The 25,392-nt window shown below is 37.8% G+C and overlaps 1 protein-coding gene across 2 annotated transcripts in view; it reads left to right on the top strand.

The window, feature by feature from the left end:
* Positions 1-25,392, top strand: part of vta1 (vesicle (multivesicular body) trafficking 1) — a 111,286-nt gene that overhangs the window by 48,330 nt on the left and 37,564 nt on the right. For both annotated transcript variants that reach the window (XM_039738384.1, XM_039738382.1), the window contains exon 3: positions 11,513-11,640. In XM_039738384.1, coding sequence (XP_039594318.1) covers positions 11,513-11,640 — 128 coding nt within the window. The remainder of the gene's footprint in view (positions 1-11,512; positions 11,641-25,392) is intronic.

Here is a 25,392-nt window from a genome sequence, read left to right as displayed (position 1 = left end):
CGAACCAACACCGACTTACTATACTCGGCCGTCCAGCGGCGGCATTGTAGCATTCTAACATTCTTAGCCAATCATGGAATACTGCGTCCGCGTTTGCCACGTTATGTTCTTAATACAGAGGCAGAGTCCCATTGCATGGTTCTAACTTGTATTAAGTCGAGGTATTGACTCAAACACCATACATACGGATAGTTTCAAATTATATATACAGATAGGTAGGGAGCTATTATTTTTGCCTGCTGCGGCAGCAGAGCAGAGACATTGCCTAAGTATATCATGAGGTTTGGAAGCATACCCGGAGTGTTTTTGAACTATTTCTGTAGACAGAATTCGACCTGTTCCTTCGTCTTAGGTCTGTGATTTTGCACTGCTTACATCAATTGGTCCTGCAGTTTTTCACTTTGGTTTCAGTGCAGTGCCCAAGATATTTATTGCAAAGTACAGATTTTCCACTTCACAATTTCTTTGTCAAATTTTGCGTTGTCATTGCGGAATATTTACCTGTGATTGCAGTGTGTGTGTATTGTGAGTGTTTGGGGGGCCCAACTAGTTGTTTTGAAATAGCCTATCTTAAATTTTGTTTATATACTGTGTGTGTGTATATATATATATATATATATATATATATATATATATATATATATATATATTGTGTATGTATATATATATATATATATACTGTGTATATATATATATATATATTGTATATATATATATAATTTTTTTGTAAGTAGAGTTATCATTTTTGTGAGAGCGTCTATACAGCTCTCTCTTACTTCTGCATATTCTTGGAGTCAGCACTGCTCGAGTGCCATTTTGTAAGTCATCAGATTACATTTATTGAATTATTTTACAATGCAGAAGTGCTGATAGAAGAATTTATATTTGTATTGTACTGATGGTGGATCCAGAAAGCTGACTTTTGGCCATAGCTTGCAACCATTCTCTTTGTCTCAGTCTTGTTTTGTTTCTGTCAGTACAGTTCTACAGAGTGGTGCTACAGACATCACATTCCTGTTTTGATGATTGCATTACTAACATAGCATTTGCTACATAGATTAAAGGATTTCTTTCTGCACTCTCAGCATATAATGAAACGCATGAAAAGTTGGCAGCTATACATTTTTCTCTTTTCATAAAAGCAGGAAACAATGCAGTCTGTGAGGAATGCCTTCTGTTACCCAACATACACTTGGAAAGGCAGATTCACAAGTGACTTGGGATTTTGGAACATCAGAGCCAAACACTTTATTGCAACTTCTTTGGAGTTTATAAGGTGTCATAGCAACAGGTTGCCATTAGCTGACTGTGTGTGTGTGTGTGAGTGTGTTTCATAAGCCTACTACAGTATTTCTGAGTCTTGATCTTTCAGGATCTCTGTGACTTCAGCTTTTCACACCCACAGCAACTTACACAAACATAAAATAGGAAAATCCATCCTTCAGTCCTCTGTTGGTTTTTGTTTTTACTTCATTTTCCAGTGCAGGCTCATGGGAAGCCAAGGCCCACTCAGCAACATAAGGTATAAATCAAGACCAAACTCTTGATGAACCACCAGTATATTGCAGTGTATACTTTTTGCCCATGGTCTCATTTGTTCCTACAGACTCTATTTACAATAGTGTCAGCAGTTAACCAGACTTCTATATCTAATAATGAAAGGAAACTCAAGAGAAAACCCAAATGACTACAAGTACAATTTTCATATTGCACAAGGACTGTGATCAGGCTGGAAGATGAACCTGAGTCTCTGAGGCAGGCCAGTGATGTTAGATTGAAAGTGAAGGCCTAAAGAAAGGCAACATACTTTTAAGTAAAATGTGTTCGTAAAGCAAAACACAAAATAACAAAACTTTAGAAACTGGTCTTGATTGACATTCGTAGCTCTTGTATTTTTTTATGACCAGGATGTCCAATTAGGGGGTGAATGAAGCAAAGCAGACCACTAGTAACGTCTAATTATAACAGCTTAATGTACAAGCCAGACATTTTACCTCTAGTGTAAGTTTATTCATTTTTAGGAGCTCAGATTAATGTTCTATATTTTATAGAATTATATATTCTTGCATTGCTATATAAACCTTGGCTTCCACGTGTGTCATTGCATAGTCTGCTGTTGTTAGTTGAATTAAAGATGAGGAAATCTGATGTGTAGAGAACAAACCTGAAGTTGAATAGACTGTTTGTTTATAACATCAATATAACTAAGTTTGTACATCTGTCTACAGTATTATAAAAAAAAAAAACCTTGGAAGGAGACGAGACATGATTGTCTCAGAGACACTTTCATGTCCCACGAGACGACAAGAGCTTATGGAAAGAGATTTGGAAAAGTCCTGGTTGGTTATGTCAGACACAGTTCGTGTAGAGAGAAAGAAACGACATCTATTCACGGGCAGTTATACGTTGCGTTGTCACGATGTAATTCCAAACACAGAATCAAAATTCAGTGCAATATTGATGAAAAGGTAAAAGCGAAAACAGATCAAATATATGGACATATGTGATATGACAGAAGTGTGCTGCGCAAAATGCAGATCACGCGGCACGGCAGTGGTGGCTGATCGAGCAAAGAGGAGGTAAAAAAAAAAAAAAAAGCTGTATGTGTTTCCCATTGTATCACCGTTTAACAGGGGGTTTCAGAGGAGCAACCACGTCTCCTTGGGGTGTGTTTAGCCTCCCTCTTCACAACGCGAGCGGCAGAGACACATAGTGGTTGCCGTGTAGCGCACTGGGGTTTGGTGGGCGAGTGAAGCCCCCAAGTTTAGCTAAAAAAAAAAAAAAAAACGGGAAAGTTGGGATATTCTAGTTTAAGTAAACCTATCATAATGCACATGTGTTTTTGTTGTGAAGAAACTGTAGCTGTGTAATGGAGTTCTGAGTCAAGCAACAAGAAATATTTACAATTTTTGTATAGCCCAAAATCACACGAGGGGGTGCCGTATTGGACTTTAACAGGCCTTGATTTTTGACAGCAAGTCTTGAGTATTTGAGATGACAAGAAAAAACTCCCCCCAAAAAAAAACCCTTGTAAGGAAAAAATGAAAGAAATCTTGGGAAAGGCAATTCAGAGAGAGAGACCCTTTTCCAGGTAGGTTGGGCTTCGAGTGCATGTCAGAAAAATTGGGTCAGTACAACACATAGAACAGAACTCAAGGGATGCTCAATGCAATACAACAGTACAGTAGTAACAGTACAAGTACAGAGCAAATTGGAAGAGCTGGCCCCCTTAAGCCATTCAATAGCTGAGTCAGTGCTGGGCCAGCCAGTCAGATGAAAAGACCCTTCTCTCTGATGATTCCAGTACTCCTCTATCAGAGATGACTTTTCCTTAAGCAGGCAAACAACTTGGCATTAGGGCACTGGCACCAAGTGCCACATTTGAGTACTGAGAAGAGAACATGCCAGGATTAGAAAAGCTACATAACTCAGACTAAGAAAATCCTGAGTGTTATTTATGCCTTCAGACATTTTTAAATTGTCATATAATTGAAATGAGGTGATAAGTTTGGTGGGCCAAATGGCTTTATCTTGTTTGTTATCATTTTTTTTTTTAATCCTGCTTGAGTGATTGATTTTTTTATTTTATTTTATTAATACATGGTTTATTTTGTAGTGTAATGCATTAACACAGTCACTTTTGAAATCCAAATGCTTAACACATGTTAGTATGGAGAAATGGGAGCAACCCTATTTATGATTTATTTTAGTTGTTTATGTGTGTGTACGCATGTGCACATATTCATTTTTTTTAATACACACCCTTGACTCATCACCTTCTTTAAAGATGTGTCTTTTGTGGATTTTGGCTTCCCTGTCATCTTAATGTTTAACACTGTTTATTAGTGTTCTTATTTTTCATTAAAAAAATAAATAAACCTGTGTTTTTCAAAAAAAATACATGAAAACTGAATTCAAATATAAATTTTCATTTCCTGCACTTTTACGGTGCCTACTGTTGCTTCAGAGAGCAATAAAATCCTGCTGAAGTTGCTAGTTAAGATGTTAAATGAGCCCAAAGGGGAAAATAAGCACATTCCAGCTTAAACTGCCTTTTATTTATTTATTTTATTTTGCTTTTTTGACTCTTTTGAGAGGAAAGTTATGTAGAGATGAATTAGTTGCTTCCAAAGTTGTTGTGAACACTGTTAGCACTATTATTTTAGGGAAAGAACACTGATATTCTACCTTAAATGGCAGCCTTTAAATAGTTTCTTTATGCATAGAGCAGAAAAGTTTCAAAGCAAGCAGCAAAACATTTAGTTCTCTGCGTGTTTGGCTTGATCCATTGGGTTTGGTACATCTTCCAGATAATCTCTCTCTATTACAAAAAATATCTTGGAAGGAAACGAGATGTGATTTTCTCGGAGAGACACTTATACGTCCCGTGAGACGAGTCCATGCCCAGGGCCAGAAATAAAGGACAAAGAGTAGATGACAAAGTAGAACGTCGTAAAGAATTAAAAAATGTTGGTGCGATACACATGTAGAGCAGGTTAAAGATGATGGAAGTACAAAAATTCGAAAGTCTCAAAAAAAGAATAGGAAAGATTGCATTAGTGCAAACAAACGGAAATTATTACTTGATGAAATAACTGAACAGTGAAAAGAGATTGAATATATTGTTCGGATTTATTTTTAAGTCAGAGACTTGTAGATCGTCTAATTCGTGTTGCCACCAGGGAAAAAAAGTAGTGTTTCTTCTCAATGAAGAGGCGTATCCGCAAGAGTTAAGCGATTCCAAAAACGTTGGCATGGTATGGAGACTTTTAACGTGAGATTCTTTCAAGTCACGCCCTACTTACAACTATTTTCAAACAAGACCACGGTCATCTAACCTCAGTCGTGTGAATGCTTTTGTCAGACACACTTCCTGCATTCTCAGCTCTTAGAAATTGCATCAGGAGAATAATTGTACACGTTCTAGATGACACGTCAACGACTAAGCAAAGAAGAGGAGAGCTTGGACAAACATTCAAAAAAGTTTTTTTATTTATTAGAGAGAAAGAAACGATATTCACTCACGGGCAGTTAGTTATACGTTACGTTGTCACGATGCAAGTCCAAACATGGAATCAAAATTCAATGCGATCTTGCAGAAAAGTTAATGCCAAATATTGTTTTTACTAAAGTTTTAAAGTAAAAGTGAAAAGGATGCATATGTAAGAATTCCCATGAAAATAGCAATCTCTTAAAATTGTATATCCGGTTAACCAAACCCGGGGGTGGGCGAGTGAAGCAAGCAGGGGGAGGAGACCTCTAGTTTTAATGTGGAAAAAAGTTGTGGTTTGCAGTCGATTTGTCTGAATCAAAATTTTTAGGTAGACAAAAAATGATCATATTTAATTATTTCCTGAAAGACTCCATTACTAAGTGCATCTACCCAATACTGAGTCAATTATCCTCTTGCACTTTACACATTTTGAATTAGTTGGATTAGCCAAGGGTGGCCTTGCTGTGCAGTGGCTTATGCTGTTATCTCACATGTCCAGCGTCTTGGTTTGTGAAACTGGAGCCGTATCATTGTTAATGCAGTATTTGCATGTTTCCCCTGTGTCTGCCTGTGTTCTTTTCAAGTTTTGAGTTAATTTGGCATTTATGTGAGTGTATAAGTGAGTTCAGATTTTATTGGTGCCTTGTTTGGTTTCTGCCTTTTGTTTGATGTTGATTGGATGGGCTACCCCAAACTCATGAATAAGAATGGATTTTGTGTTGTGTTATGTACATCATGAGGTGTCAGAGGTGTAACACAGGGATGCTGTCCTGTGTTGGTTCAAATGATACAAATGCTACATGTTATCTGGTGAAAGATTTCTATTTTGTGCAAGTGATGCTGTCAAAAAGAATCACCTGCACCTCTGTTTTCTTAGATGCCTCAGGGCTTTGAGCCTGCCCTCCAGATAGTAAAGAATGCCTACGTACTTACCATCTAAATTATCCTGACAGGAAGTTCTACCGCCTGGTTTGGAAACAGCATGCAGAGAGTGGAGCAGTCAACTGATCGCATCAGTCGGTGTGAACTCTCTTAACATTCACACCAAATGATTTCGCACGGGGTAAAAGAAAATTATCAGGGATGCCAGCCATCCCAACAATGTAATCTTCTGTGAACTACATTCAGAGAAAGGCCACCGCTGCCTGAAGACTAGTTCAGAAAGACTTTGGTGGTGCTTTTCTCCATAGTCTCTCTGCATCCTAAATGGGGACAGTACCTAGAGTGACATGATGCACTATTTTCATATGTTATGTGTTTGTATACTTTCCTTTTTTTGCTTATGCAATATTAACATAATTCATGATAGTGCTTCATTGTATGTATTGAGGTTTATAGAGTTGTGTATTTATTGTTTTTTTTATATTCTTCTAATACACAGCCTTGGAGTTCAGCAACTAGCCATTTCAATACATAATATACTGTGTATAATTCTACATGACAAATGAGATTTGTTTTCTCCATCTGTTCTGAACTTGTTTAGGCGCACAGTGGAGTCTGGTCTCACTGGCTGCATCACATCTCGGTATGGTGTGTACTCGCCACAAGAACATAAAGCACTGCAGTGCAAAGTTTAGTAAAGTCTGTGCACTGAGCTGCCTTTTCTTCAGGACTTATACAACACTCAAAGCCTTAGAAAGGCAAATAGTGGGTGTGTGTGTGTGTATATATATATATATATATATATATATATATATATATATGTATATATTATCGGGGTGCCTCTTCCTTCACTACAGGACATATTTTACAAATGCAGTGTCTGCAAGGCCTGCAGCATTGTGCAGGACCCCCTTACACCCCTCACATGGACTTTTCACACTTCTGCCATCCAAAAGAAGATACTGCAGCATCAAAGCCAGATCTGCCAGGCTGCAGGAGAGTTTTTACCCCCAAGCTGTCAGAGTCCTTAACACCATGCTGCCCCCTGGGATCTTCCACACTGCTTCAACCACCTCTAAAAACAGAATTTTTATACCTGCAAGCCACATTCCTGCAAAGACGAGTGAGCATGTAGAAAAGAACTGAAAATCTCATACTGACCTTTAAGTATTTGGACATTCTTGATATCATTCTGCTGTAAAACATTCTGACCTGTCATTGTTTACACATGTCTTAAACAACTATTATCATACACTGATAATGGCTGTATTATCTATATCTATTATTTATTACATGTCATATTTATGTATTTAGATTGCAAATACCATACATTGCATCAATGTTCATATTGCTAACTACACGTCAATATTGCTGCTACTGCTTTGTTTTGTCTTTGCACAATGTCTTGCCTTGTTTGTGTTTTAATTATAAATTTAAATTTTAATTCTATTTTTAATTTTAATTTATTATTTGCACGTCATGTTGTTACACTGTGTACCCTGAGCTTCGCAGTTTCGTCTATTTGTATACTTGTATATGTTTGAGATGAAAATAAAGTTCACTTTGACTTTGACTATATATGTTTATGTATGTATGTATGTATGTATATATGTATATGTGTCTATGTATATATATATATATATATATTTGTGTGTATATATATATATATATATATATAGTAGATTAGCCCGGCTGCAGACAGACACACAGACCAACAATGTCCAGAACAGACACGTTTATTGTTCTTTGGCATAGCACAATGCACAAATCCCAATAAAGCTCTGTCTTTTCGTTCTGCCTCCTCCATTCCACTCCTCTAAGCGTTGTCCACCTTCTCCCGACTCAAATCCCTTTGCTGGGATGAGGCGGCCGCTTTTACACCGCACCCTGAAGTGCTCCAGTTGCTCCTCGATCAAATTCCGGCAGCGTGCTGTAGACCACAACTCTGGAACTGTCCAGGTACCCCCTGGTGGTGGCCATTGGCCCGCGCAGGGTTGAGCTTCTAAGCTCCAGTCCCGTGGGCGCGATGTAAACCGGGGGGCTGCCCACTCGTGTCCCGGAGGAGGTACCGTTGGTAATATGTCCACTCCCACGGTCCTCTTCTCAAAAGGGTGTCCCAGCCGGGCAAAGTCCCCGGCTGTCTTATCACAATACATAAATACTACACAGGGATGTTGTGACGTATAACTGCAACTTCTAAGTGCATACCACCCATGTCCCATCACTCAGTCACTTGACTTCTCATCAGGATGGTGGTTTACAGTATTGACCAGGTCTTCATGGTGTAAACCTCTTGTGTCACCAATTTGTGATGTCAGAATCAACTGGATGGTCGTGACTCAACAGAAGGTTACTTCCAGCAAGATGTAACACATTCGCAAGGAGCATGGCAGAAATTGAGTCCTTCTTCAGCAACAGGGTTATTTCAAAGGGGCTTTGGCCACCCTGGTCACTGGATCTGACACCAGCAGACTTCTTTCTTCAAAGGAAAAGCCTATCGGAACAAGCCTCACACTGTGGAAGATTTAAAGGAAAACATCCAATGTGAAATTGCTGCCATTCAACTGTTGCATGATAGCCTATACTTTACAATTTATTTATTGATTGGTGGTTGTTGGTGAACACAAATAAACCACCCTTTGTCTATTTTGTTAATTTAAGTAAATTTTAGTTATTTGATTTTAATTTTTTTACAGACTGAATTGTAAATCACCATTTCCCAGTAGAGTTGTTTATGTATTTCTACACAGTGTTTCATTCATTATTTTATTCATTCCAAATACTTCTGTAAATTAATTATTTATTAGAATATTATTGCAAGATACTGCTTAGAGATTACTGTCTCTTAAAACCTTGGGTTTCGTTAGAGTAAAGCTCTGTTCTTTGTTAGATCACATTTCCTTAAGCAGTGTCTTTCCAGAGTGTAAAACCCACACTGCTGCCTCTGCAATGTTTTTACACCTGCTGCTTTCTGAAAACACTCTGATGTTTACATTTTTCTTAATAGTTTCCATTTTCTGTGTATGTGACAGAGTTACTACTTGCCAGTGGCCTCTCTAATTGAAAAATAAATATATATGATTTATCTTAAATGGCAAAAAGCCAGCAGAGTTCACTCAGTGTCTGTTAAGTAATGAGTTTTGTTTTTATCAACGGCAGAGGGCAGTATAGTATATAAAGAAAAAAAAAAAAAGATCCTTGTTGAAAAATGAATATTGACATTTTTCCATTCTCTGTGTCTGTTTTTTTTTTTCATGTTTACCGTAATGCCATTTTTCAGGGTTATTACCACTGTTTATGTAATGACAACAAAATCACAAAAAATTATACAGTAAAATGAAGTCCCGACTTATCAGTGGGATAACTAAATTAAAAACTGTTTTGTTGAAAGTATTGTGTTTATTGAGATTTATTTTTGCTATGGAGTCCTTGTTTAATCAAAACTTTCCCAAAATTAAATATTTATATTCCTACCTTTTATGGTCTTTGGAGAAAATGGTGCATGTGATATGAAAAATAGTTAAGTAGTAGAAAATTTTTATATGCAAAATAATAAGAAGTGGTCAATTATTCTTGAGCAGTAATGGGAGAAGCAAGTATTTTCTGTAGGTAATAGTTAACATCTGCACCATCTAGTTAACCTGTAGAAGTGCTGGAGAGTTTTTGAAGACATTACACAGTTAAGGTTGCACATTTGCATGTTGTTCCTCCAAGCTCCAAATTTCTACCTGTTAATCCGTTCTTTTGTAAATTTGCTGGAATATGTGAGATCAGTGTAATGCCGGGGAACATTGTGTAAGTTTCAGCTTCAATCCATATACAGTACAGGAAAGCTGACATTCTTCTCAAGAGTATTTAAGTTTATCTCTGAATCCCTTCTACAGTATGATGAAGAGCTATCCAAATTCATGGAAGAATGCAACACAAGAAGAATGAGCCCCACTCTGATTACTGGCATTATGGGTAATGTTAATTGTTTTGTGTTAGGTAGTGTTCCATCATTTTTGCCAGATATGATTTATAATAATCAGAAAATTTAAATGTAGATGTTACTTTCTAGATTGCAGTCTTCAGAAATGTGTTGGATCATCCAGTTCGTCTTAAAAAGTTAATACGAGTAGCAAGGTTATATTTTTTTACAGAAAATATTTTTTTTTTCCCCAAAACATTGGTAGATATAAGCCCTTTCTTCTAGTAAAGCAAGTTTTTTTTATTATGTTTGAATTTCGAAGACCTGCACAAAGGGTTCACAAAATGTAAAGCAGCACAATTTATTAAAAATATTATTTAATGTCAACGCTCTATACAAATTATGCATATTTGTATCATGAAATGACACAAATATTGAAATAATAGTTGACATTTTTCTCTAATTTTGGTGTCATGCTTTTTTCACTTGTTTTTTATTTATTTATTTTTATTTTATTTTTTGACAAAATTCAAAAATTGTGATGTGTAGAGCAGTTTGACATTATATATATATATATTTTAATTCTTTCAAAGAGACCTCCAAGGAGTGCAAAGAATATAATCGGTATCCATCATCCTGAAATAGGCATGTGTACTTTATTGAATGAGGCTTAAGACTGAAGGCATTTTTTTTTACCCCCCCAATCTTCACGTGTGCTGCCGAGTACAAGAAAAGCAGTGTGTAGCGAATTGCTTTATTCAGGAATCACATGAGATTTCATTAAAAAGTGAACAGTGGATCTTTTCAGAATCTGGAACCCACCTGCTGAAATGTAACAAGTATTATTTGCTTTACTGATTTTATAAGGAAACCTGAAACGTTCTTGTCAAACTATTAGCAATTTTCAAAGAGCTCCCTTGTCTTGCAATGAACCTTCTTACTCGAGTAGTTTTGAGCCTTTGGCTATTAACAGAGTAAAGGGGTTAGTTGAAGATTCAGAGATGCTCAATCGTTCAGTGATATGCAAAGTTTGTTTTTGCATAAAATAACCCACACTGTATCTGATGTATACAGAATACTCCTGCTAAGACATCTACGTTGTAGCAAACTTCACTTCAGGCTCAGTGAAGTTGAGAGTTTGAATGGGTCTGTTACCCTCTAGTGTATGAACCTTGTTCTGGTTTTTCTCGAATATTAAAATGCATACTGGTTGCAGTTTGTGACAAAATAGAAAGTTATTTTGGGAACAATTAGATGTATGTGTAATATTAAACAGCATGCTCATTAGCCAAAAGAATTGGTTTTGAATTAAGCATTTTTATGATGGAAAAGCTACTTCAGTAACTTTTGTACAGCCTGTTAGAACTTTGTCTTTTAGAATTGACTAAAACCTGCAGATTGATTCTGTTCATTTTTCACATTTATTTTCATGTAGCAACCTGTTAAATAACCTATATAGTTTGTATGCAAATATTTTTTCCGAACTACTGTTAAACAGTTGCAGAGTCACATACTTTATTAATCTATGCATCATTTCATTTCTTTCTAAGTAAAGGTAATACTTTTTAAGTCATTTTTTGCACTGTTCGTATATTCCTTATTCATGTTTTAAGTTAAAACCATGGAATTTTATATCCTTGTCGGTTTAAGGGACATTTGCTTAAACTGTTTGATTTGTTAAACATAATAACATTTTTTTATTTTTCTATTTTCCTGCTGTGTTTCAGATGAAGAAAGAGCTTTCTGATAATGAATCAGTTTCTCAAGAGCTAGTTGGCCATGCCCACATTGAAAACTATGCTTTGAAAATGTTCCTGTATGCAGATAATGAAGATCGATCAGGGCGGTTTCACAAGTAAGCCTTACTTTCTTGACATATGTTCCATCAAACTGATTCTTACATGTTTTGAAAATGTTGTAACCCTGAAAATTTTTAATTTAGATATTTCATTTAACTAATTGGGCCACAATAATTGTGCTAGGTTGTAAATATCTTCTGTTGCATGGTTTGTTACAGCATTTACATGTTTTGTTAGCTTTGATTTACAGTAGGTTTTATTTCTAGCACCATCTCCTGTGGCCGGTGGTCCATTTAAAGAGCTGATGACTTAGTTCACAAATGCAACTACAGGTAAAATTCCGTGACAACGAATATCTTTACAACGACATTTTCATTACAACAAAGTATTTTTATGGTCCCGACGGTTTCCCCATATGACACGAGTCTATAAAAATCTTGTTACTATGAAGTACATTCAGCAGATACTTTCATTACAACAAAGTGCCCAAAAGACCTTGAAATGCCTGAATGAATATTCCACAGAGCAATTAGTTCTGTGGCCGCAGCTCAGTTGTGCACAATGATCCCCAAACAGAAACACTGTGAAAAAAATTTTTCTTTCTTCGAACTTTCCTCGTACTGTTTTTTTTTTTTTTTTCTGTTTTTGTTTTCACCGGTTTTCAGTGATACCTGTACCTTTTGCTTATTGCTTATCAACATTTGAAAAATATCCATTGGAATTTAACTCATTGTCACCCTACTATAGAAACGGCAGACACAAAAAAAACGATAACAGTTCATATTGGGAAAAAAAACTTTCAATTTTTGCAGTTCTCGATTGTGACAAAAACAAAAAAGGCATTGCCAGTGAATTCGGAATTTCGCCATCGACACTGTCAACTTTCTTGAAAGACCGAGCAAAAAAAGAAGAATAATCTCGGGTTGCAAATGTATGCAAACTGCTGCATTTGAAGACATTCGAAAAAGCTGTTTTTATGTGGTTCATTGATACTCGTTCAAGAAACATTACAATTAATGTGGTACTCATTCAAGAAAATGTGAGGTTTCTAAACTCTCTTGGGACCGCCCCCAAGTGGACAACACACCGAAGTGCGATCACCGAGTCTGTGGAAGACTGTTTTATCTGTTGCCGGGGCAACAGCAGGCTCACAGCTTTTCTGTGGCTCGGCACTGAAGCAAACGGAAAAGATCTCAATGGGTGATGCAAGGAACATTGTAAATGCAAGGAACAGTATTACATGGCCACTAACCTGGTCACAACCCTGTCTGACTGCTGTGTCTGTGTATAGGAGAGTGACAGATCATGCTACAATAAATAACTGTACTGTTCCTGTTTCAAGCTGAATAAAGATGGTTTTGCTAAAGTACTGAGACTCAGCCTCATGTTTTGGGATGTAGGACAGGGATTTATAGCGTGCCCACAGTCTTTTAGGATTCTTTTCTGTGGTGCCTCACTGTACCGCTGTGAGCCTGCTGTTTCCCTGCCCTGGCAACGGACAAACAATCTTCCACAGATGTGGCAATCGCGCTTCGGGACGCACTTCAGCGTGACTTTCCCGTTGGGTGGGGGAACCCAAAAGAGTTCAGAAACCTCACAATATGAAGAATAAGAAAAGGATGTATTTGGCTTCTGATTGATAACTGTGCTTCCCACAACATGCTTCCGCCTTTAGATAATGTTTGCGTTTGAATTCCTCCCACCCAATTGCACAGCAGTGCTTCAGCCATTGGGTTTGGGCATCATTCTCACCCTGAAAGAGTAATATCACAAGGAAATGTTGAGAAAAATTCTCGTCAGCATAACTTATAGACAGGAGAAGGTTAAAATTAACGCAAAAGAAGCTTTTCAAATGATTGCAAATCAAGTTAAAGCACTATAGTGACAAATACAGAATCTCATTGCAACAAAATATTATTTAGGTCCCTGGCAGTTCGTTGCAACGGAATTTTACCTGTATTATCCGATTAAAGTTGTGTCACCTAAGGGAAACTTGGCCAGGTCAGACAGGTGACAAAAAGGAAAGATCACACCTTTTTTACATTGTAACTCAGTATTAAAAACAGTGTCCTGCAAACTTTTATTTTTCCTCAAGATGGCGACACAGGTACATACCTATACAGTAGTTGCAAACCTTACCTTAAATTAGTCGATCCTTTCTTGTAGCAAGAATATCTGTATTACATTGAATTTACTAGAGACAAATAAAGCAGCTTTTATGTTATTGCAAGGGGAAGTAATTGTAATCAGTGTTCTATGAGCCACATGTTTCTGCTTGTCTCACAAATTCTTCTTAGTAGAATTCTGAAATGTGGAAATTGAATCTTTGACCATTAAAGGAAGACTTTGAAATCCTGTTGATTTTACTGATTCAGCTTGATAGCCACATATTACCATTCACTTGATATTGACAGATTTTGTTTCATTTAAGCTTATTTTCCACAATTTAGATCTAACAGAAAGAATCTGGTGCCTTGGAATGCTATTGCTCATTTTCTTCATCCGTTTCAAAGAGAAGATCTTTATCCTGCATCAGCTCATGCAGATTATTAACTGACATGTTTAGTTTATCCTGTTGCCCAAAACGTGTGAAATATATTTATTTATTTTCTTTCTTTCTTTCTTTCTTTCTTTCTTTCTTTCTTTCTTTCTTTCTTTCTCTTCACTTTAACTTGAGCAACCACAAGTGTCACAGTCGGGACAAAAGTCCCAACTTAAGTGTTTTAATAAGCATTGTAGTTCATTGTACTGAATCTAGGTAGGATGGAGACCATATTAATCCCACAGTCTATGACAGCACAGTTTTCCTCATTAAAAGCAACAGTCACATGTATGCTTTGTTTTTGAAGTAAACTGAGTTATTGCTGTTGTTAGGATCAGTTAAGGTAATATCTAAGTTGGTCATTTTTAAGTAAGTGACTCCTAATAATATACCCATTTTTTTCCTGTGAGCAAGTCAGATAAACTGCTAAAATGTTCCTCGAAGTTGTGCCTTCGGACATGAAGATTTCAGATAGACAATTCACAATGTATACAGTATATCCATTGAACCAACAGAAATGTGTGTTTCTTAGACTTGAACCATTTTGAATATGAAAAAGTCACAATATTGAAATGGGATCTGAGAACATTGCCATGACTTTCTGAAAATATATTTAATTGTAAATGACAAACCACATCAGACATGAGTACAGCTTGCATAGTTCCTCTTGCAAGAACGCTTCCTGCCAGTGGTGGTTTTTCAAGCTACATTTATACGAATTGGACTGCATTAGTAAGGCTTTGTTTGACGTTACTTGATGCAAACCATTAGTTTCAAAACTGTTAAACTGACAGTGAAGAAGGATTTCTTCCCAAAGTCAAGTCGTTGTTGAAATAATGAAACTTACAAATAAGCTACTTGTATGTTTGTGGCAATTTCATGTAGAAAGTACTTTGTGTTTGTGTTGTGTGTGTGTGTATGGCAAAAATAAGAAATCACTAAAGAGTTTTGAAACCATATTCTAAAAGATTGGGTTTAGTGAAGTGCAATGTCTGTATGGAATTGGCATATCCAAAGAGAGCAAAATTCAACCAATCAATGCTGAAACTATATCTTTTATTAATAAAGTGTTACTATATTCATCAAAAATGTTTAGGAATATGACAAGTTTAGCCAAACGCATCTGAAGAAATGTTTATATCTGCAGCACATGTTAAATTCTTATCTTGAAAGTGTTCTGTATGTATATATATATATATATATATACACACACACATATACAGTGGCTTGCAAAAGTATTCGGCCCCCTTGAACTTTTCCACATTTTGTCACATTACAGCCACAAACATGAATCAATTTTATTGGAATTCCACGTGAAAGACCAATACAAAGTGGTGTACACGTGAGAAGTGGAACAAAAATCATAAATGATTCCAAACATTTTTTACAAATAAATAACTGAAAAGTGGGGTGTGTGTAATTATTCAGCCCCCTGAGTCAATACTTTGTAGAACCACCTTTTGCTGCAATTACAGCTGCCAGTCTTTTAGGGTATGTCTCTACCAGCTTTGCGCATCTAGAAACTGAAATCCTTGTCCATTCTTCTTTGCAAAACAGCTCCAGCTCAGTCAGATTAGATGGACAGCGTTTGTGAACAACAGTTTTCAGATCTTGCCACAGATTCTCGATTGGATTTAGATCTGGACTTTGACTGGGCCATTCTAACACATGGATATGTTTTGTTTTAAACCATTCCATTGTTGCCCTGGCTTTATGTTTAGGGTCGTTGTCCTGCTGGAAGGTGAACCTCCGCCCCAGTCTCAAGTCTTTTTCAGACTCCATGAGGTTTTCTTCCAGGATTGCCCTGTATTAGGCTCCATCCATCTTCCCATCAACTCTGACCAGCTTCCCTGTCCCTGCTAAAGAGAAGCACCCCCAGAGCATGATGCTGCCACCACCATATTTGACAGTGGGGATGGTGTGTTCAGAGTGATGTGCAGTGTTAGTTTTCCACCACACATAGCGTTTTGCATTTTGGCCAAAAAGTTCCATTTTGGTCTCATCTGACCAGAGCACCTTCTTGCACATGTTTGCTTTGTCTCCCACATGGCTTGTGGCAAACTGCAAACGGGACTTCTTATGGTTTTCTGTTAACAATGGCTTTCTTCTTGCCACTCTTCCATAAAGGCCAACTTTGTGCAGTGCACGACTAATAGTTGTCCTATGGACAGATTCCCCCACCTGAGCTGTAGATCTCTGCAGCTCATCCAGAGTCATCATGGGCCTCTTGGCTGCATTTCTGATCAGCGCTCTCCTTGTTCGGCCTGTGAGTTTAGGTGGACGGCCTTGTCTTGGTAGGTTTACAGTTGTGCCATACTCCTTCCATTTCTGAATGATCGCTTGAACAGTGCTCCGTGGGATGTTCAAGGCTTTGGAAATCTTTTTGTAGCCTAAGTCTGCTTTAAATTTCTCAATAACTTTATCCCTGACCTGTCTGGTGTGTTCTTTGGACTTCCTGGTGTTGTTGCTCCCAATATTCTCTTAGACAACCTCTGAGGCCGTCGCAGAGCATCTGTATTTGTACTGACATTAGATTATACACAGGTACACTCTGTTTAGTCATTAGTACTCATCAGGCAATGTCTATGGGCAACTGACTGCACTCAGACCAAAGGGGGCTGAATAATTACGCACACCCCACTTTGCAGTTATTTATTTGTAAAAAATGTTTGGAATCATGTATGATTTTCGTTCCACTTCTCAAGTGTACACCACTTTGTATTGGTCTTTCAAGTGGAATTCCAATAAAATTGATTCATGTTTGTGGCTGTAATGTGACAAAATGTGGAAACGTTCAAGGGGGCCGAATACTTTTGCAAGCCACTGTGTGTGTGTGTGTGTGTATATATATATATATATATATATATATATATATATACACACACACACACACACACACACACACACACACACATATATACTCAGCCAAATAAGAAACGTCCCTTTTTCAGCACTGTGTATTTCAACAATAATGTTTTAAAAATCCAAATAACTTTACAGATCTTCATTGTAAAGGGTTTAAACAATGTTTTCCATGCATGTTCAATTAACCATAATCAATTAATTAACATGCACCTGTGGAATGGTCGTTAAGACCTTAACAGCTTACAGAAAGTAGGCATTTAAGGTCACAGTTCTAAAAACGCAGGACTCTAAAGAGACTTGTCTACTGACTGTGAAAAACACCCAAAGAAAGATGCCCAGGGTCCCTGCTCATCTGCGTGAACGTGCATTAGGCATGCTGCAGGGAGGCATGAGGACTGCTGATGTGGCTAGGGCAATAAATTGCCATGTCCGCACTGTGAGACGCCAAAGACAGCGCTACAGGAAGACCGGAAGGACAGCTGATCATCCTCGCAGTGGAAGACCACGTGTAACAACACCTGCACAGGATCGGTACATCCGAATATCACACCTGTGTGACAGGTACAGGATGGCCACAACAACTGCCCGAGTCACACCAGGAACACACAATCCCTCCATCAGTGCTCAGACTGTCCGCAATAGGCTGAGAGAGGCTGGACTGAGGGCTTGTAGGCCTGTTGTAAGGCAGGTCCTTACCAGACATCACCAGCAACAACGCCGCCTATGGGCACAAACCCACCTTCGCTGGACCAGACAGGATTGGCAAAAAGTGCTCTTCACTGATGAGTCACGGTTTTGTCTCACCAGGGGTGATGGACGGATTCGTGTTTATCGTCGAAGGAATGAGCGTTACACCGAGGCCTGTACCCTGGAGCGGATCGATTTGGATCGATGGCTAGGGCCATTCCCCCCAGAAATGTCCAGGAACTTGCAGGTGCCTTGGTGGAAGAGTGGGGTAACATCTCACAGCAAGAACTGACAAATCTAGTCCAGTCCATGAGGAGGAGATACACTGCAGTACTTCAAGCAGCTGGTGGCCACACCACATACTGACTGGTACTTTTGATTTTGAGCCTCCCTTCATTCAGGGACACAGTGTGAAACATTTTTAGTTTATGTCTTATGGTGTTTTAGTGTTCATACAAATATTTACACATTAAGTTTACTGAAAGTAAAAACAGTTGAAAGTCAGAGGACGTTTCTTTTTTTGCTGAGTATATATATATATACACATATATATATATATATATATATATATATATATATATATATATATATAGTATATATATATATATATATATATATAGTATATATATATATATATATATATATATATATATATATATATATATATATATATATATATATATATATATATATATAAAACACACACATATATAAAATATAGTTAGATAGATAGATTACGTAATTAAGAACAATTTATAAAATCTAACAGCTCTACATTTTTGAATGAACCCAGGCAACACCTTTATTTCTGGTAGTAATAGTTTACATAATGGTATAATTTTGACTTGAGCATTTTTTTTACTAAAATGTTAATCCACCTAAATTACATTTTCTGGCTCTAGTAGTTTGGTTCTCTTAGTGGTAGTTGTATAGATGGGCGACTCTTGTTTTTGTTACTGTAGGAGGACAAAAGTTTTTTTTTTTTGATGATCCTGTAAGTTGTGGAGTGAGTTTTAATATAATTCTTATCAGCTCCATATTATTCCTGTCATTGGTATAAGCTCTGATTGCCCATTCTGCAGAATATTTTCATTACTAGAGAAATGCAGCCTTCTGTTCCTATGCCTTTTTTTTTTTGTTGATCTCACATTAGAGTCCCTTTCAGGTTTCTGTGTCAGGTTACCGACTTTGAAGGGGCAGTTTTTTAATATGGCAGACAGCTTCTGCTTTTTGATTACCGAGCCACCAGTGCTTAATAGGATATCCCAATCTTGTGCTATTTATGTGTCTTTCTCCTAATCCTTTGGGTAAAAATGAATTGCCTTTTAATAACTTAATTCCTAAATTCCGCAAAAAGCTTTTTGAACTCCATTGTTATGCCTTTCCTCCAAATCCCCAACCTGACCTTTAATACTTACAAATGGTATTTCTGTATTCAGGGCCAGTGGGTGGTTGCTCACAAGATGTTAGTGTTGTGCAAAATAAATAATAATATTTCCATAGGAGCTTAACAAATTATTAAGCATTTAGCTTCGTATTTTTAATTTCTAATTTTCATTCATATCCTATGTAATTTTTTATTAAAAAATATTGCTTTTTGCATCAAGCTCTCTTTACATCTTCTACTATTGTCCCTGTGGCCCTGGAATGTATTTATTTGTTGTTTTTTTTGGCAATAAAAGTTTTTTTTGCACTTCTGGTTCAGGCGTTTCCAGGTCAAGGTTATGCAGCGCAAGCTAACTAAGAGCTGTGAGAAAGTCCAGTGCTATTTCCTCTGTTACAGGTAGCCAGTAGTAATTTGGGGAAAAAAAGAAAACGGATCAATGTCTGGAATCCTTCGAACACAAGACATTATGGTGATCAGAATGAAGATGAAACTGTCTTTTGATCTTCAGTCACTCCCAATACAAAGAAGGGCAGTCACCTGTGCTAGGCACAATTTTTGAAGAAAAAAAATAAAACCTACAAGGAAGCTGTTTTCCTTCTAGAAAATAAGCCTGCAAAGGAGAACCCCAACTGAGAAAAGTATGATCTTCTGTTTCAAGGAATTACAGAGACTGGTGCAAATATAATGGAAATGCAAGAAAATATTTTTTCAGGTGCTTGCCAGGCTAGCAGCATAGTGAAGAGGACTGATACTGGATGTCTCAAAGTTTTGTTTCAAATTGTGTAATTCCCAAGTAACTTTGGTTTGTCCTTTGCCACCTCAAAGCCATTCCATTCAACACTTTTCATATTGCTTTAAAAATGTAGTTTATAGACAGCAGATGGTTGTGACGCCGTCAGTTTGCTAAATATTTAAATCTATTTTACTAGATTTTGTCAGATGACAGTAGCAGAAGGTATCACAATAATACAATGCCACTTGCAATAAAACATTCATTAAATAAAAAAGGGGAATTAAACAGTCACCTGTTACCTGGTGAGACAGGCCAGGATTCAGCATCTGACTTTTGAATTCATTTTTCCGTGAACTTGCATGTTTCATTAGTCATTAGTTAAAGACTCTCCCATTAAGTCTGCAAACATGAAAGAAAGGTGTGTCAAGTTTCCTCTTCAAAAAGTTGTATTCCTACTGGATCGATTGAAGTTGCTTTTATGTCATATTAGAATTGCGGCATTTACTACATGAATATTAATTTCTGTTTTGGATGTCCTTATGCCGAGATGTGTTGATTGATCTAGATTATGGGATATATTTTTTTTTTTTACTTCCTTTTTTCTCAATGGCTTAAGGTTGCTGGATGTCATGGCCGGCCTGTACACTGGTAGTGTGAGTGCTGTGCAGAGAGGAGGCAGAACCTCTGTGTTTTTCCCAGTTAAATTTGGAGTTCATCAAGAGTGTGTTCAGTTCTTGTATGGACTGGGTGTTGGGCAGGGTCGTGGGGTCCAGCAGCTGCGGGGCATCTGCTTGTGAAGAAAGGTTCACTGATCTTGACTTGGCCAACGATGCTGTGACCTTTGCAGAGTCAATGGAGGCTCTCGAGAGACTGAGCAAGGAGTCTGAGTGTGTGGACTTGCAAATGCCCTGATAAAAACCAAGATTGGGGCCTTTAACTCTTTGAGGGCTGAATATTTTTTCCAAAAAACTACATTTTCTGAAAAGCACACAAAGCACTAGTTTCACACATAAATCAACATAAAACGTCTGTCTGTTGCTACTTGCTGTGGCTGCTGTTGGTGCCTGTTCGGCATCTCTGGCAGCAGTTGCTGCACAGGGTTGGCTCAATGGTCAGCAAGAATGCATGGTGGGCTGGCTACCTCTACCTTCACACAGCAGGTGGGCGACGGTGGCAATCATAATGTGATGCAATATGGTTTGTACCTCTCGTCATCACAAGTGGTGGTCCTACTAGGCAAACGCTGCTGTAAGCGTGTCATCTACAAGAACGTGTTCAGCACCACCATCAACTGGGGACCAATAGGCTGGTACCTCACTTTCATTTTCGATATGTATCTCCAGATCACTTGCATCAAACTCAGACTCCAAAAGGTCAGAGTGCGATTCAGTAATAATATGGAAAACGTCCATGGAGTATTTTGCTTTGCACATATGCTTTAGTCTCACCAGATGTTTGCTCTTCACTTCTCATGCACGCGCAGGCAATTAAGGTCAAATCAACAAAGCTAAATAACTTTCCTTCAAGCAAAGAAAGTCAAACTAAAACATAAGGGCGAGTTCTGTCGAAATTTAGATAGATACTTTATTAATCACACGGGGAAGTTCACATTTACAGCTGATTACCATCCTCTATTGCTGAATTTTTGACAAAAGTCAACATCAGCCCTAAAAGAGTTAATGACCTCTTGGGCACAGCCATCAGCAGTTTATCTGTTTGCGGAGGGAGTGTCAGCCTTGTCTAGAGGTTTACTTACCTTGGCAGTGACATTCATGTCTCTGGTGATGCTTATTATGAAGTCAGTAGACGGATTGGGAGAGCATGGGGGGTCATGAGATCGCTGGAAAGGGGTGTGTGGCGCTCCCGATATCTCTGCAAAAGGACGAAGGTCCAAGTCTTTAGAGTCCTGGTGCGTCCTGTCTTGCTATATGGTTGTGAGAAATGGATGCTATCCAGTGACCTGAGACCTCTTGGGACCATCCTTGGGTACCTCTGGTTTGACTTTGTGTTGCTCATGGAGTCCTGCGTGAGGCACATTAGCTGCATTGTGAGGAAGTGTCAGTTACGGCACTGAGAGTGATCCAGCTCACAGGATCCTCATTGTTGAGGACCCGAGTGGCTGGACCAGGCCAAGGGAATGCCCACATAACATCTGGCTGCAGAAAATAGAGGGTCATTTCCGGAGGGTGGGACTGAACCATGTGTGTGCCTGGGGGGTTGCCAACCAGGATCCCGAGCTGTTTTGTCATGTGAGGTATGCGACAACATGCAATACCAGTGCCTGGCCAGACCTGACCTCAATGGTGTTATTAAGCTATACATTTTATTATCACTGGTTCTGCTTGTGTGAGTGTGATTCGGTTCAGTGTTGTATCTCCAAGGCATGAATACTTAAGCAGATTTTCTTGCATAAGTCTTGTGTGGTCCCTCTAGAATTGTTTTGTTAAAAGTGCCGTTCATGCTTATTAATAACTGCTGTAATGGAACCCAGACACAGATAAGTCACTGAGTTGTATGGCTTATTTTGTACCTAAATTACCAGAATTATATAGTACTAGGTTGTTGTACCGTGTTAGACATTATGAATGTAGAGAAAAGCCAAGCAAAATGATACCTTTTATTGGCTAACTAAAAAGATTACAATATGCAAGCTTTCGAGGCAACTCAGGCCCCTTCTTCAGGCAAGATGTGATCATGTAATCATGTAATCAAGATTACATCTTGCCTGAAGAAGGGGCCTGAGTTGCCTCGAAAGCTTGCATATTGTAATCTTTTTAGTTAGCCAATAAAAGATGTCATTTTGCTTGGCTTTTCTCTACAGAATTATATAGGAATTGTGAAAAAGTATAGGAATTGTGAAAAAATTTGGCCTCGAGATTTTGATGAATCTTGATGTTTTAGAGCTTCCTGAGTCCGAAAATACCATTTTTGAAAGTATGTCTGTCTGTGTGTAAACATGTTAACTCAAACGCTTTGACCTCGGTTAACGAGATTTTGTATTTCCTGCTTTATATCAAAAACTAGCAAAACACCCGCGCTTCGCAGCGGAGAAGTAGTGTGTTAAAGAAGTTATGAAAAAGAAAAGGAAATATTTTAAAAATAACATAACATGATTGTCAATGTAATTGTTTTGTGACTGTTATGAGTGTTGCTGTCATCACGGATTTGATTATCATTATTTCTTTCAATCAGGTTTGTATTTGGAGGATGTGTTGTGTTCAAGTTATATTCCGTGTTTGTCAACCGTTGTGAAGATAACAGGTTTCTTTCATTGAAGTGTTCACTACCCAAATCGGTACTCGTGAATCTAAGATGTTTAACAGGCATTCCCGGTATTAAGTTGTGGATTTGCCTGCGAATATTTAGCGGCAGCGTGTCTATGAACTTAATTTAAACTTAAGCTTTACACCTTGCTTTCCTATTGATATGTCTACAAAGGCTTGTTCAGATTCAGAGGGTTGTTCCTTTCTTACTGCATCAATAAACAGCTCGTCTTCCTCTTTATCTGAGACATCACACACTGCATGTACGGGTTTACCTTTCCCAGTCCTGACTTTAGCGAAGTGGTTGAATTTACCACATTTTTTACACTGTCTTGCTTTAGCTGGACATTGACTTTTTCCACTGTGTGCTTTGTTTCCGTAGTACCCGCACTTATGAATATGCTTGTATACGTCACACGCTTCATATTCTTTTGCTGCCTTCTCAATTGTGTAATGCGTTTTTTTCTCAGCGCTCTTTGGAGCTCTTACTTGTTCTCTGCGTACTGCGTTCACAGTCAGTCCACATGAGCCGCTCGGAGTACATGCATCGAAGGTTCTCAGCTGTCCTTGTGCTATCTCGTGCGATCTTGCGATGTCCACGGCTTTATTTAATGTTAGCTAAGACCCGGCACTTAAAAGTTTCTCTCGCACTTTCGCTGAGTTTGTGCCAAACACTAGGCTATCCCTGACCATCTCATCTTCGTTTGCATAAGCACAGTCCTTCACCCGCGAATATTTAGCGGCAGCGTGTCTATTGGATTGCTGCTGACGGACGGCCTTATATGGGCAGGCACTCAATTACGTGGGAGGCATGACGATGAGGGACGTAACTCCGCCTCAAACGGCGACCGAGCTGCAGGCTATGGCCGTATATATGTATGTAAGTAGGTTCCAGTTATGACCGTTATGCATAGAATTTGGAAATTAAACCTGCCTAACTTTTGCAATTAAGCTGTAAGGAATGAGCCTGCCAAATTTCGGACTTCTACCTACACGGGAAGTTGGAGAATTAGTGATGAGTCAGTCAGTCAGTCAGTGAGGGCTTTGCCTTTTATTAGTATAGATAAAGAATCCTTTCAACTTTTGGTCCAATTCTGGCAACTGGAAGTGGTACTTTAACTGAATACTTTTCTGAATTTTCAAGTAAACTTTGGTTATAATTACAGATCGATGATTCAGATTTTGTATAGATGTTTATAGTGAGAAAAAGCAAACAGGTATGAAATTTGAGAAAAGTTAATCAACCAGAAGTAGTATTTTACTTAAACAACCTTCCAAATTTTCTGTATAATGGGAATATAAATGTGTAAATGATATTAAAAACTGTATTCAATATAACACATTCTTTCAGTAAGTATTATTATTTTTTTTTATTTTATACATCGCCTGTTTAACAATAATATGTAAACGTGTGGACTACTGCAGGCTGGAAGAAAGTCTTATGGACCGATGACTCCAAATCGGATATCTTCAGTTCATCTATACGCAGTCGAGTTGGTAACAGGATGGGTCCTCAGTGTGTGACACCAACTGTCAAACATGGAGGAGGAGAAGGTGTGATGGTCTGGAGGAAGAGTTGATGACTTACATAGAGTGACTGACATCCTGAATCATAAGGGTTTTACCACAGTCTTTTTTTGTTAAACCAGCAAAAGGTGCAGGCTGATTTGAGGAATCCATAATCAGAGTAAATTTTTTTACACTTAATGATTCTTTGACTTATTTATTTTGTTTTATTTCTCATTGTTTATTTGTTCTATGTCTTGATTTCATGAAACAGTAAGACATTTAATGGCATGCATTTCCATAAAAACTGAATTGGGTATTGTATAATAACAATGAGAAACATGCAGAAGTGTGAGTCGTTTTGTAATTAATCCTGTTAGAAAGCATTTCGTACAAATACATTACATCTCAGTGTTTGATCATTATAGTTTTTCTTCACTGACAAGGTTATTTTTTAATTGTAAAGTTACTGAAACATATGCCAGTGAGTTGTTTCACAGAGTTAAACCTGAACTTTAGTAACATGCCATTTAGCAAAAAAACATGAGAAGAATAGTTTTAATGGGTGGTTGTTGAAATATAAAAGTTAAACCTTTTCCTGCTGGTGCCATGCTAGGTGGTATTTCTTCTGGGTTTGCAGCTTCAAACAGTTTGATCAGAAGAACAATGTGAATTGTGTGGCCAAAGTTAGAGCCTTATCAGGCCCTACACATAAAGGAAATGTTTTATACAGGGGTTCTGAAAGAAAATGTGGGATTGACTCCAATTACTCTCTCATACTATAAAAGGTTTTTTTTTGCTTTACAAAATCACACTTTTTTGGTA

Source organism: Polypterus senegalus, chromosome 16 (genome assembly GCF_016835505.1).
Source record: "Polypterus senegalus isolate Bchr_013 chromosome 16, ASM1683550v1, whole genome shotgun sequence".
NCBI lineage: Eukaryota > Metazoa > Chordata > Cladistia > Polypteriformes > Polypteridae > Polypterus > Polypterus senegalus.
This window is presented reverse-complemented; position numbering and strand designations above follow the sequence as displayed.